Source organism: Apaloderma vittatum, unplaced genomic scaffold, assembly GCF_000703405.1.
Source record: "Apaloderma vittatum isolate BGI_N311 unplaced genomic scaffold, ASM70340v1 scaffold824, whole genome shotgun sequence".
NCBI classification, from domain to species: Eukaryota; Metazoa; Chordata; class Aves; order Trogoniformes; family Trogonidae; genus Apaloderma; species Apaloderma vittatum.
The window spans coordinates 68,162-81,562 of record NW_009710730.1 but is presented as its reverse complement, the minus strand read 5'-3'; the positions used below and the strand labels follow the sequence as shown (position 1 = coordinate 81,562).

General features: G+C 37.8%; 1 protein-coding gene across 1 annotated transcript in view; it reads right to left on the bottom strand.

The window, feature by feature from the left end:
- Positions 1-13,401, bottom strand: part of FGD4 (FYVE, RhoGEF and PH domain containing 4) — a 36,290-nt gene that overhangs the window by 4,794 nt on the left and 18,095 nt on the right. The window contains exons 4-10 of the mRNA XM_009867358.1: positions 11,796-11,885; positions 10,778-10,923; positions 6,077-6,233; positions 4,718-4,856; positions 4,052-4,110; positions 3,298-3,444; positions 1,724-1,896 (exon numbers count right to left, since the gene is read on the bottom strand). Of these exons, the coding sequence (XP_009865660.1) occupies positions 1,724-1,896; positions 3,298-3,444; positions 4,052-4,110; positions 4,718-4,856; positions 6,077-6,233; positions 10,778-10,923; positions 11,796-11,885 (911 nt within the window). The remainder of the gene's footprint in view (positions 1-1,723; positions 1,897-3,297; positions 3,445-4,051; positions 4,111-4,717; positions 4,857-6,076; positions 6,234-10,777; positions 10,924-11,795; positions 11,886-13,401) is intronic.

Below are 13,401 nucleotides of genomic sequence, written 5' to 3'. Positions count from 1 at the left end.
AAAAAAACAAAAACAAAAAACAAATGTCTGTTGCCATGCAAAACTTCTTCTATGGATTGCTCCACAGGATGTGAAAGAGCTTTTACAGCACCTCAACAAAAATGTCGACTCACATGTTGTTTTGCAGTATTAGGAAAACTACTAAGCAAGTAGAATCCTAACCAAGCATTTCCCCTTCCCACTACCTTCTGCATGTGAGAGAGAAGAAACCCGTCTAAGCAGTCAAAATAATCTTCCCTACCTGCTTATGTTAAAAAACCAAAAGCTGAGCTATTAAATGTTGTACCAGATCAGAAGCCTCTCAAAAGAAATAACCTACCATCTGTCTAAAACCAGTGATTGAAAATGTACTCAAATCGTATTGTGAAAAATAAATAGAAGCCCACTAGTAAAAAAAAAATAACCCACCAAGAGTAAACTAAACATTACAACACTGTAAATAGAAGCTCATGAATTAAGGACATTAATGTATAGGCTACATACAATACTCATACTTCAATCAAGATTATTCTAACACAACTGAACAAGACTCATTTGGTACTTATTTCTTCAAAATTTTGTACTGGTTTTGTGCATTCTAAAAATGTTTACAAAAAACCCACGTGAAAATATGTTCATCTCTCACCTAAAATAAACTAATGCAATAAGCTTTTTTTATTATTGATAATCTGGGGAAGTTGACAAAATAAGTGTACTTCATTGCAGCATTTTTCTTCCAATTATAAAATGCTTCATAAACGATACAGCAAGATGCCATCTTTCACCATTGAAATTGGTATATAGCATAACAACTTGATAAATACTAGGCAAGATATCCCACAGCAATTTATAGTAGATGTGAATGTGACTGATAGCCAAAAACATGCCCCAGAAGTCTTGCAGGCCTTAGTGGAAAGCTTTTTTCTGTCATTTTTCGAAGTACGTATTTAAATAAAATTTCAATGAAATTGTAGGTAAATTTATATATTCTGTTATCTTTCTGAATTCTCTTCTGTAAGTCTCATTAACTATTACAAGGTGAGCTTTTTCTTCCATAAAGGAAGGTAGCTTATTAGCTCATTTGATAGCAAGCTATGGTTTGTCCCCAAATACATCTTGCCAGCACACAATTGTATCCACCGTGGCCACCCTCCTGCTTATTTAATCCTCACCTCTCTGCAATGAAATCCTGACTGCTAAGAATAGGATCTTTAGGCAGGTCCAAAAGGGAGGGTGAAGCACCCTCCTGAAGGCGGGGCAGCCTAGAAAAGGAAGGTTTAATTCTAGGCAATACAAAGAGCAGCAATGGGAGGGTAACCCTGGAAGAGGAGGATAACAAGGACTAATGAGGAAAGCAGAAAAGCGTTAAGTCAGAAGAATGCAATTGGAGGAAATGGACCCAAGAACTAAAAGGAGAACTTGCCTTCCAGGGTGAGGTTGATACCCAAAACACGTTAAGTTGGACAGACTGCCTTTGCACCAGTTAGGTACGCTGCTTTCAATTTTCCAGCCAGCCCATTCACAGCTATCTTAGGTATTTCTGCAAAGCAAGGCGAGGCACTATGCACCGTACATGGATCTTCTACTCCAAAAGATTCTCGGACTGACAATTCATGCTTTTTGGCAGCCTAGGCTATTTTCAAAACGCTGATACTAAGATGAATCCCATTGCATCTTCCTCCAAATCCACTCATTTGTGTGAATATATTTATTCCTCCAAAAACTAAACAAAAAGACTGCTTACCTGGCCTGCAACTCCAGTGTTCGCTCTTTTCCAGACACTTGGAAAGTGTGTGGATATTCTTCATTGTGAGTTTCTATAATCTTCATACCATCTATGCCAACTCTGGTTCGAACTGAGAACTTGGATCCTACCAGGCTGAATTTGGGGACGCAGTAGAGCAACATATTGTTAAACTGTGGAAAAAGAAAACAAACACCAGCTTTGCATTAACAAAACTACAGATAGAGCCACAGTTTCTACTGAGAGCTGGATAGTATTTGCAGAGCTAGAGTTAGTGGATGAGAAAGCAGGGGTTTCTCCCTGCTCAGTTGATACACAAGAAGACCAAAGCTATGATGCAAGACTTTTTTCTCTTATTGGTTTAGAAATAAGATTAAAGGACAGCTACAGTGGATATAAGAATAATTGTTCTGCATATGCAGCAGTCTCCATAGCATCTATTACCAACTATACTCAGGCTGGGTATATTAATACCACTGTAAACCTTTTGTTAGAAAAAAGTCATTCTTGTGCCCTAATTCTGCAAAACCTGCTCTAAAGTGCAGTATAAGAACTCTTTTCTTCAGTGTATACATTTATATTTACCATGTACCAAAACCATCTGGTTTTGTTCAAGTTGGAACTAATATTATTTGAGGACATTACTTGTCTTTTCATCAAGACAGAAGAACGTTTCATAGAGCTTTTATCCCTCAAACTCCTCAATATTACAAGAAAAGAATAATGTGAGAGCAGGACATATTCATTTATTAAAGATTCAAATTTTAAATATGTTTAAAGTCTAGAGGCACAGTTATTAAATCATATCTATAGTGTCTGATTTTATCACATTTTCTCTGACACATTTTTCTCAAAATTAATTATTAAAAAGAGAAACTCACTTCAGTTAAATTGTATTTCACAGAAATCCCGTCCAGCCTATTGCCTATTCTGTATCACAGATCAGCCTGTTTGAACTCGTCACTTCTCATACAAAGTGCACATAATTTTAATCAGTGTCTAGCCCATATGAGGCCTTACTATTCAATAATTTCTTCTTTTGTTTGAAGCACAGACAAGCAGATGTGCCTCGGCAACCTGGTCTTTATTAACCAGAAGCACAAATATATTAGCTATTTTTAATGCACGGGAAGCAAGGAACTGCATCAGACCTTTTCCAAGGGAGCTGCAAGGGAGCATGGTTGCTGTCTGTTAGTTCCAAGGCAGGACACAGGCACCTGGCAAGAGGATGGCCTGCCATGACAACAAGCTCCCATGGGACCATAAGACTTATTGAGATCTCAACACACAATCTATCAGGACTAAAATCCTAAGCTTTTTCCCTTCAGTCTCATGAGAACATCAAATTTCTCATGCTTCAGGACCTGCATTTAAAATCAGCAGTCACTTATTTAAAACTGAGTTGCTGAACATGGGTTCCATTTATTTAAAACCAGGTGTTGTGTTTCTTAAGCTCTAATATCACTAGTGGGAAGGCACTGACATCAACTAGAAGAGGATTTCCCTCTCTGTTTGGTAGTTTGAATATAAAAAAGTATACAGCCGCCCCTGCAAACACAGGCCACCACACTTACTAGGAAAAGATACCGTTCTTGAGCAGACGTATTGCGAGCAGCGAGTTTAAGGATCTGTCCTTCCTTTATCAGTTCATTTGAAGGGTTCACAATGTCTTCCTCCTCTCCCAGCATCTCATATATCTCTAACAATTTCTTTAGATTCTCCTTTACAGTGAAAATACAGTTAGAAAACTTATTAATTCGTAATAAGCACAGATCTTTAAATAGATTTAAATGAACTTGCGCAAGTCTGGAAAATGTTAGCTTTGAAAAACATACATATGCCCTGACTGTACCTACGGTTAGCCATACAGATTGATTAACTTAGTTGATACAGTAACAAGTACTTTTAGAAATGTTATCTCCATGGTAATTTTATAAATGCAGTTATACATACAGTCTGCATTATTTCCTGTTCAAAATATCTCCCATACCCAATGAAGTACCCATCATTACAGCCCAACATGGTAGAGAAACATTAACTACTCTTTACAAACATTATGCTTCCACTGAAACACGGTTAAGAGTCCAGCGTAGTATCATCTATTTGAGCCAGGAGAGAAACCCAGTCTGTCCCATTTTCCACTTGAATTAGGTGCTATGCCAATTTTTGTCTACCAGGAGCTGTATAAATACACACTAAGCAGAAGCAATCACTTGGACCCAGGAAGCCCATTTTTGCCACTGTAGGGAAGACTGGCAGTTCACACTCCTAGCTTCACTAAATACTCAAATATATTAAAAAGTGAACAGGAAAACATGGATCATTTACCATTTTTCTTATTGCACTATTAGAGTGACTTGCTGCAGTGGATATAATTTCCAGGGATTCTAGACAGAAGAAAAAAGTAAAACCAAAGAGCTGTATTTTTACATATTTATATATTACATAGAAAAAAACTAATGAATTATTAAAAAATTATCTGGCAAGTCATTTTGCACAATCCATGGAAATATCTTGAACTGTTCTTGTGTAAATACAGAGAGGAATAAGTTTAAAAATGGGTTGTTCTTTTTCCCTAAGGGAGCTTAAAAATACAATAATGAGCCTAACTCCACTTTTTTACCAATAAGAGACATACATTCCACATGTGCATAAAGCAATTCTAAATGTCAACAAAAACCAAAGAAAAAACCACCACAACCCTTGATCACCTGCAAACCAAACAAATCAAAACTTGTGCACTATTCTAAAATTAAAAGTGAAATGTATGTGCTCCAGGAAGAGAATAACAACTTTACAGTTTTTATATTAACTCCAGCCACTATTCAAATATATTTTTTTCAAAGATTCCTACAACTCCACTGAAGAAATTCTATAATTATTTTCGGAGGGACCTGGCTTTTTCACTTTATTTTCCTTGAACATATCTTTGATTTACATTGTCCTCTTAGAGCTATCTTATTTCAGCTATTTCAGTGACTAGAAGATATTTACTTTCAGCATCTTTCCAGTCTAGGGAATCCTGAGGCAATTTTCTTAGGTAGTCCTTGAGAAGCATCTCGTAGCGTGGAATGCGTTGTACTGGTTCTAGCATGTGATGTTGCAATGTCAAATTTCCACACACTTTTTCCTTCTAAAAAATTGTAAACACATTTCAAGGTAGCAGGCAAAAATGTTATTATGATATACTAAAACAAAAATTATGACTGATGAAATATAAATAATGCATTTTGAAACATGCATGATAGACCTTCTCAAAGAAAAAAGAACTAATTTACCCAAATGAATGTTATTTTCTACAAAAAATTTAAAAGCTTTTCTAAGCATCCAATAGTAAGTGTTCAATTCAAAAATAAAAGCCCTATCAAAAAATCTCCCAACTCCTGTACATTTTAAATCATGTTTGCAATAACTTAGACAAGAGAATTACTAATGAATTAATAAGAACAGGTCATGACCACTTATCAGAAAACATTGCTTAAATGGGCTACAAAGGTATATTTTACCTGAGGAGGGAATGCTTTCTTTGCGTTTCATTTATAATACAGACCTTTTCAGCAGCGTTTAAATATTCATTTCCATAATCTTAGATAAAATTAGAAGATTACATTAAAATACACAGTTGTCTTCCCTGGCTTAGAATCACAGGGCCCTACAGAGCAGTAATATTGAAGCAGAAATTCCTTATCCTCTTTCTAGCTGCTCCGTCTGCAGTTGGAAGACACACACCTGCCAATTCACAGAAAAACCTACAGGGAGCACTAGAGGGTATGAAAAGCACCTTTGGTGCATTGCTTAACTACTAATTTTTCTCTGCCTTTTGTGGCTCAGCACTTAGGATGACATACTTACTTGCAAAGCATAGTGCTCTGCATAACAGCACTGATGTGAGCCAACAGCACAGGGATCTACAGTCGCACTGATTTGTTGCTCTATCCTAAAATAGTATTTACTTTGGGTAGCTATGAGTCTGTTTTTAGTCATAGAATCATAGAATGTTAGGAGTTGGAAGGGACCTCAAAAGATCATCTAGTCCAACCCCCCTGCCAGGGCAGGATCGCCTAGGGCAGCCACACAGGAATGCATCCAGGTGGGTTTTGAATGTCTTCTCATTTTTCAGCCTCTCTACTTCAGCCCTCTAGAAAGGCTGGATTTGTGCGGGTATTTGTGCAACATGTGAAAGGAAAAGGAGAATAAAGAGAATGTGGTGCGAAGTGGACAAAAGCAACAACCCCTAGTTCTAAGGGATTTGGTAGTTAATTTTCTTTTTAATCCTTTTTTTTTAACCCACAAACCTATATATTTGAATATATGCTTGTATTACTTAGAGATCTGCATTATTGTCCCCATTACCTGAATGTCTTGAATAATGAATTTGAATTGAGGTGACCGTTCAGTCCATGTTTTCACCAATTCCATTGCATTATCGAAATTTTTCACATACTCTCCATACATCTTGAGGAAAGGAGCTAACTTTTGCAGAATATCTCCAATTCTGGGAGTGGTAGTCCTGCAAAGTAAGAGAAATATCAGAGCAACAGGAAAGAAGAACGTCACACAAGGTTATAAAATAGTTTCAAGCATGTAATAGAGAATCATTCTGTTTGGGATTGCCTCATACAGAGTTCAAACATAACCATTAAAATGGACCAGAATTAACATATGTATATATATATAAAATACATCCTCCTTGATGATGTATAAGCATTATAGGTCACCAGGAGCACTAAAGAAGGAAAAGCTATCTATAATGAAAAACTTGAAAGGTTCTGTTTACAAATCATGGCCTAATTTTTTTTATTTGCAGTTCTCTAAAACTGCATTATCTTCTTTTGACCATACTTTACCCTCTAAATATCTACCCTGTGGTTTTGTTTGAGTAATAAATCCATACTGTACAGCTTCCGTCCTGTGCCTTCTATAAATACATATATTTACAACTTTTAAAAATTATTAATTTTCTAAAAAAAGGCTATGAAGTAGAGGGAATCCCTTGACTCCACTCTTTCGTGAGAACTTTCCCAATTACTGAAAGCATCTTTAGATAAAACAGAAAAGTAAAGAAACTAAGGGAGAGGTGGAGAGAAGCTGCACTCTTGATATACATGAAGAAGAGCAGAACAGCACACATGCATCTCCCAGAACTACAATAGGAAACTCCTTTTGCATTTCATTTTCACGGACAGACTCAGCAACTCAGCATCTCTGAAAGTCTGAAATCAATGTTGTGGTAACAGTCTAAAGTGAAGCAATCTACTGCAATTATTTCAGCAGTCTACTCCAGCACACCACTTCTCGAAGAGAAAAGCTGTGCAGAAGGGTAAAGTTACTTGAATAGTGAATATTGCCAGGAATGGCAAAGGGTGGTCTAGCTCCAGCTCCCTCTGGGGGGGCAGAAGGTACCTGTGTATGACCTGGTAGAGGCCTGAGCTACTGCTGGACCTGGCAACTAAAGAAAGGGACAAGACAAGGTGGGAAGTTGGTCTCTGAAACCATCAAGACTCTCTACCCTTAATTAGCTACACACGTTTGTTCAACCACTATGTGCAGGACACACACACTCTGAAAGGCCAGCTAGCGATTTCAAACAAAAACCCACCCCTGAATCCTATTTCCCCAAACTGTCATTTTATTGCAAAGTAGCAGCATAATCTTTAACTGAAAGTAAAACACAAATCATGCCAATTCCACAAAATTAAAGAAAATATGAATGCATTTCTAAAGGTCACCAGAAAAAAAAACCACACAAAAAAACCAACCCAGCCACAGACATTAAAGTTTTCTGATATACCTAACAGGAAAGTAATTATAAAATTTTACAATTAAGAGGCTTAAAGCAGAAAAGACTGTGGCAATTCTTTGTACATAAAGAAACGGGCACAAAAAAAGAATACTTGTACTTAACTGTTCCACAGTTTTTACTAGATAGATGTTAAAAGAAAACTTTAAAACTTTTATAAACCAAGAAATAGGAACAGTTTGCTATGTCTGGTCCTTAGATACCTACGGCAGCTCATTTACACAGAGCATTGCAATTTTACTGTCTCTGAAGATTCAAAAATTTCACTACTTCTCATGCAAGGCCCTGACACGTCCAACAACTCTGAGGCTGTGAAAACACAAATGCATCACTATTTCAGGTAAGAAAGACAAGGTCCAGATCACACAAAGAGCTCTGGAAGAATAGGAATAACAGAGGAGGTCACAAAAAAAACAAAACCTGAGAGCAGCATCCTCCCTTGATGGGACTTAAAATTATAGAAAACTAGTTCATCTCATATTCAAACAGCACACACCACGAGCCAACACATTAAATTCTACTAAATGCCATCATGTCCAGAGGACAGTTACTGTTCTCTTGGATAGAGAGGTCAGGAAAAGGACCATTACGATGGACCCAAAAAGCACCACGCAACAGACAATAAACACAGCGTCATTATGTGGGTTAAGAAATAGGACTTCATATTGTAACACAGGCACAGAAACACTTCATATTTGTGTCATCAGACCACAATGGAATTCACATCTGCATTCTCAAACTCAAATATGAAATAGCTAACATATCAAAATTTGCAGCACCTCATTTAAAACTGTCATTGCTGCAAGAAAACTAAGCTGTAAAATTACAGCACAGCAAAGGTGACTAGAGAAGGACTCTTCCAATATACAAGCTAACGGCTATCTGGCAAAACTGAAAGTTATAGTTTCAGAGCAAAACAAATAATATGAGTAGGTCAGCTCTGTAATTGCCACAGAACCCAAAACTTTGTGTTGGAACAATTTCTTTACAAATCCCACCCTCCCGACCCTCGAAGGCTATTGCACCGTGTTCTCAAATTCTTCCCCAGGTATCTGCTATTGATCATCCTCAGGTACAAAAGACAGTGTTAAATGGGTATTTTATTTGATGTGAGATCACTGTTGTGCTCAGTTATGCTCTTTTTACAGGGAATATATTGCAACAAGGCTGCTTCCACTGTTTTTAGGCCATATGTTGTAAAATAGATATTCAGCTCCAGCTGCTGCTCGACTCATTCAAAATGCAACTACCAGAGGATTTCATTTCCACTTGATAAGCTTAGATTCACAGTGCCTTCTCTTCTAAGAAGGAATAATCTTCTTCTGATTTGTTTTCCTAGCTTAAAAAAAATTAAATATGTTTTTACCTTAAGTTTTCAAAACAAACCACTGCTCAGGGGAAGTGTCAAAATTTTTTTCCAGCTATTTTTATTGAAAGCTAAAGAAAAGAATTGCATAAATCTACCAATAAAACAGAAAAATATCCTCTATGTCTAATTAGAGGAACTACTGAGGAGTAAACTCTGTTTGGCAGAAGCTGTTGTGCCAGACCATTTCAGGGACTGGTGATAGGGAGAGAAATCTTGCCCAGACTCTTCTTTCAACAGTGATCAGAAATAGTTCTCAACTGCATCCTTTCTTCTAACTCTTCCCAAAAGCATAATGTTTTAAGGACATTTAAACAGGTTGTCTCAGGTACAGCATAGAGGTTGTTTCTAAACAACGTGAGAAAGATAATATCCTTATGATGCAATTTATCAGTTTTGCACCAATAGTCAAAGCTTATATGCAAAAGCACTTTTCAACCTTTGAATCTACATAATTATACACAATTAGTGTGCAGTTTAGCATTTTGCAAATACATAAGGTAGTGCAACCCGTCCTCTGCTCTAAAAAGTGTCTAGAGCAAAATTTAAAAGGGCTTCACAAATTTTATTTCAAATACATACAGCACTGACATAACATAGCGTAAGCTACTTTTTAAACATAGTTGGACTAAATTAAACTCCACTTGTCGTGAATGTGTGCTCTATTTTAATCCAGGCATCTGTATCTGCTATCAATTTTTTTCAATTGATCAGAAGAAAAGAGGGGATTTCCCTTACACAGTCATTTTGCAAGGAATGTAAGGTGTAAAGTTTGTTACATTTCATAATGCTTAGGTTTTATTTGTTTTCCTGCATTATAGACTATATAGGGCTACCATATGTTTGTGCATGGTAAATATTCTATTTCAGAGACTCATCATTTTAAAGGAGAATCATATTATTGAGTCAGGAAATATATAATCTGCTGTCTAGAGCATCCCTCTGTGGTCTTAGGTTTTTTCATACATGTCACAAGAATGCATTATTTCTTATTTTTCAGTATGATTTTTGACAGCTAAGGTGTTATATGAAAGTATAACTTGAAATGAAATCTGGACAAACGCTACAATTTCTCACAATAAACGCCAGATAACATGGAATACAGCAACCCAACAGGTGCTGAGGTAAAACAACTGGATGAAACAATATTCATAAATTTTTATTGAGTTGGTTGTTTGTTTTTTTCTAATGGAGTGTCCTCTTTTCCCAAATATGTTAGAGAAGTAGCAAGAGTTTAGGAGTTACTTGGGGTTTTTTCTCCACAATTAAATGAGAGACCAAAATTACATGGCTATATTTTAATATCATTACAATAGTACAACACCAGGGCAGGAGAAAGATACTACAATACTACATGATCATTATAGAGCATATTTACATCCTTCTTGCTTGCTCCAAATAGTGGTCTTATCAAGAAAACCTAAGGAAAAAATGTCCCCAAAACATTCCTGACCTGGATGCAGATTTCAAGCAGAAAACTAAAATACAGAAATCAAAAAACATATCCCACCTTATCACAGAAAGCAGTAATGACAAAGGCTACTGTGCTACAAGGGCAGCATAAAGCACATACACGGTGTTTATCTAAATTTTGCATTCTGCAGAATGAATTCATCAGGCAGCACCATTTCAGTCTGAATCTCTAATTCAGCAAGGCACTTAATCATGAGCAATCTCACTGGCTTCAGCAAGATACACGGCAAATGATGCAAGTCCTCTACTGAGTCAGATCCTGAAGAAGAGTGGAAGAGCAGATGTTCTCCTACCCACAGCACTTCCTCTGCCTGGAGCACTTAATTATGAAGGTACCTTCCCTATCTCAACCCTTCGACAGTGTTTTTACAGACACAGTTTTAATAGCATATTTAACTAGTGAATTGCCTCTTACCATTCTTGCATTCTTTTCTCAAGTTCTGGAAGTAAGAATTTACTGTGGAAGGCATTTATCGATGAAATGTTAGAAAAGATTTTGTTAATCACTTCAGCTGGAAATGAACCTCTGTTGGCTTCCTCAAGGAGTCTGGAATAGAATACCTGCAATACAGAAAAAGAGCCCCAAACCTATCAGCCTATTATCTTTAATCAAAGGAAGACCACCTATCCACTTCTCCTACTCCAACTGAGGCAAGATTAGTATTTTGATCATATAGATGGGTAATGACAAATTCATTTATTGTCTTTTCCTTACCAAAAGTTAAAAGCTTCTCCTCCTCTTACACCCCACTTTTTTCTTGTGAGCCAGGAAAGTGCTGCAGGTGGAGCAGACACAAGGAAAGCCAAACTGAAGTGGTGCCATTTTGGATCAACTCCAGGCATCCCATCTGTTTTGACAGCTACATCATTTTAGCTTTCCAAGTCTTCCAGTTGTATTTTTCAAACCTTTCATCAAAGGAAGAGTAATTTCTGCTCACTTTAATAGGATTTAGTCTAAACATCTAGGTGGAAAATAGGGAATCTACAGTTTAGAATAGGCATCTTCCTAGGTTCCCTGGCACTAAAGAAAATTTGTGATCAGGTCACTCAAATTTGAAAGACTTTTTTTTAGTGAGTGGGTGATTTTGGTATTATGAAATGGTACCCTTTTCTGTTTCACCAGAAGCCAAGAAATGGCTTTCCATCCTCTTTGTGGAAGGGTTGCCAGTATGCACTACTATTGCTTATGGTGACATCTACACACAGAGAACATATTGCATTAATATTCACAATGTTCTAATACTTTTTAAATTGTAGTATTCCTGAAACAGAAAATTAGGCAAAGTTACGTGGTAAGGGCAAACGACCAACTGGAAAAGTCAGCAAAATGTGAAAAACACACCACATCTCATGTGATTTATACACACACTTATGCATTGCCATTCAACAGAATTCAAGGCAAAACAATAAAAACAAATTCAAGAAAAACGTACCCTGTCTAGGAGGTCAAGTCGGCTAACATAGGCTTTTTCTGTTTGGAGAAGTTCACTGGCAATTTTGTGACGTTTCTGTTCATCTGTCTCCTGGAGGAAAATAAGAAGAGCTCTTAGGATACCTGAGGAAATGTAATGCAATACTTAAAAGAAAGTTGAGAAGACATATTACCTTACAGTCCTAAAAGCAAGTGAAATCCAAGTTTCACATTTAGTAACAGTGACCTCATGTTGAAAAAACAAAACACAAACTTTCCAGCACTTTAATCGACAAATGCAAAAGTCAGAGAAGGATAAAAATCAGTTGAACCGCAGAGCAAAACACAAAGTCTAAAATATTTAGTATTTCCCAGTTTGTACAGAGATCTTTGCCAAAGCACCAACTCCCTATTTAACAGATCAGCTCATATCCTGGTAATGGAGTACCACTGACCTTTCAGAGCTGGAAGAACTGATTTGCAGAGTAAGAGGGAACAGATGGGATTTAGTTGGTGTTCGCCCCCGCCTCCATTTCAAAGTTTATTTGAACTGCATGTTCTTTGCATGACAGAATTACTGAAAAATACCGTACAGAATGTCTTATGTTCACCAATACACTCATTGCTGATTAATTGTTGACTGCAATTAGAGGGCTCTTTATGCAAGTCACTTTTGCATCTTAAGGGAAGTTTTCACTTTGCAGTCTTTCACTCCAGAAAACATATTCTTGATTCTTCTGCTGAACAGAAACTTAAAACGTTCACTGAAATTTCAATATTAAATTAAGTATGTTAGAACACCAAATTAGGAGTTGCTGTAAGTTACTTCAAATAATGAAAGCTGTTGTGGTTTGACCCTGGCTGGCAGCCAGGTGCTCACATGGCCTCTCTCACACTCCCCCTTCTTCTTTAGATAGGGGGAGAAAATATTTCAAAGGGCTCAAGGTTTGAATAAGGACAGGGAGATCACTTTCATTTAATTACATTTATTAAGAGAACAAATCAGAGAGGAGTAGTGAGAAATAAGAAAAAGCAAACAGATCTTAAAAGTAAAACACCTTTCCCCCATTCCTCCCTTTTTCCGGGGCTCAATATCAATCCCAGTTTCTCCACCTCCTCCCCATGAGCGGTGCAGGGGCACAAGGAATGGGGGTTACGGTCAGTTCATCCAGTCTTGGTTCCACCACTTCTTCACTCCGGAGGAGGACTCTTCACGATTCCCCAGGGCCATTGTGGGGTCCCTCTCACAGGAGACAAGCTTCACGCTCTCTTCTCCGGCGTGAGTCGTCCCACAAAGGGCAATTCATCACAAACTGCCCAACGTGAGACACCTCATGAGGGGCAGCCCACCCCTCGTGAGTCTGAGGTGCAGTCCTTCAGGGAAAACTGCTCCAGTGCGAGTCCCCTGCAGCGTCACAGAAGTCCCACCAGCCAACTTGCTCCAGCGTGGGCATTCACTCTTCCACGGGCTACAGGTTCTGGCAGCGACCTGCCCTGATGCGGGCTTCCCACAGGCCACAGCCCCCTTCAGGCATCCACCCACACGGTGTGGGGTCCTCTGCCCCATGATGGACATCTACACCCTGCCCAGGGGCTGCAGGGGGACAACTCGCTTCACCATGGTCTTC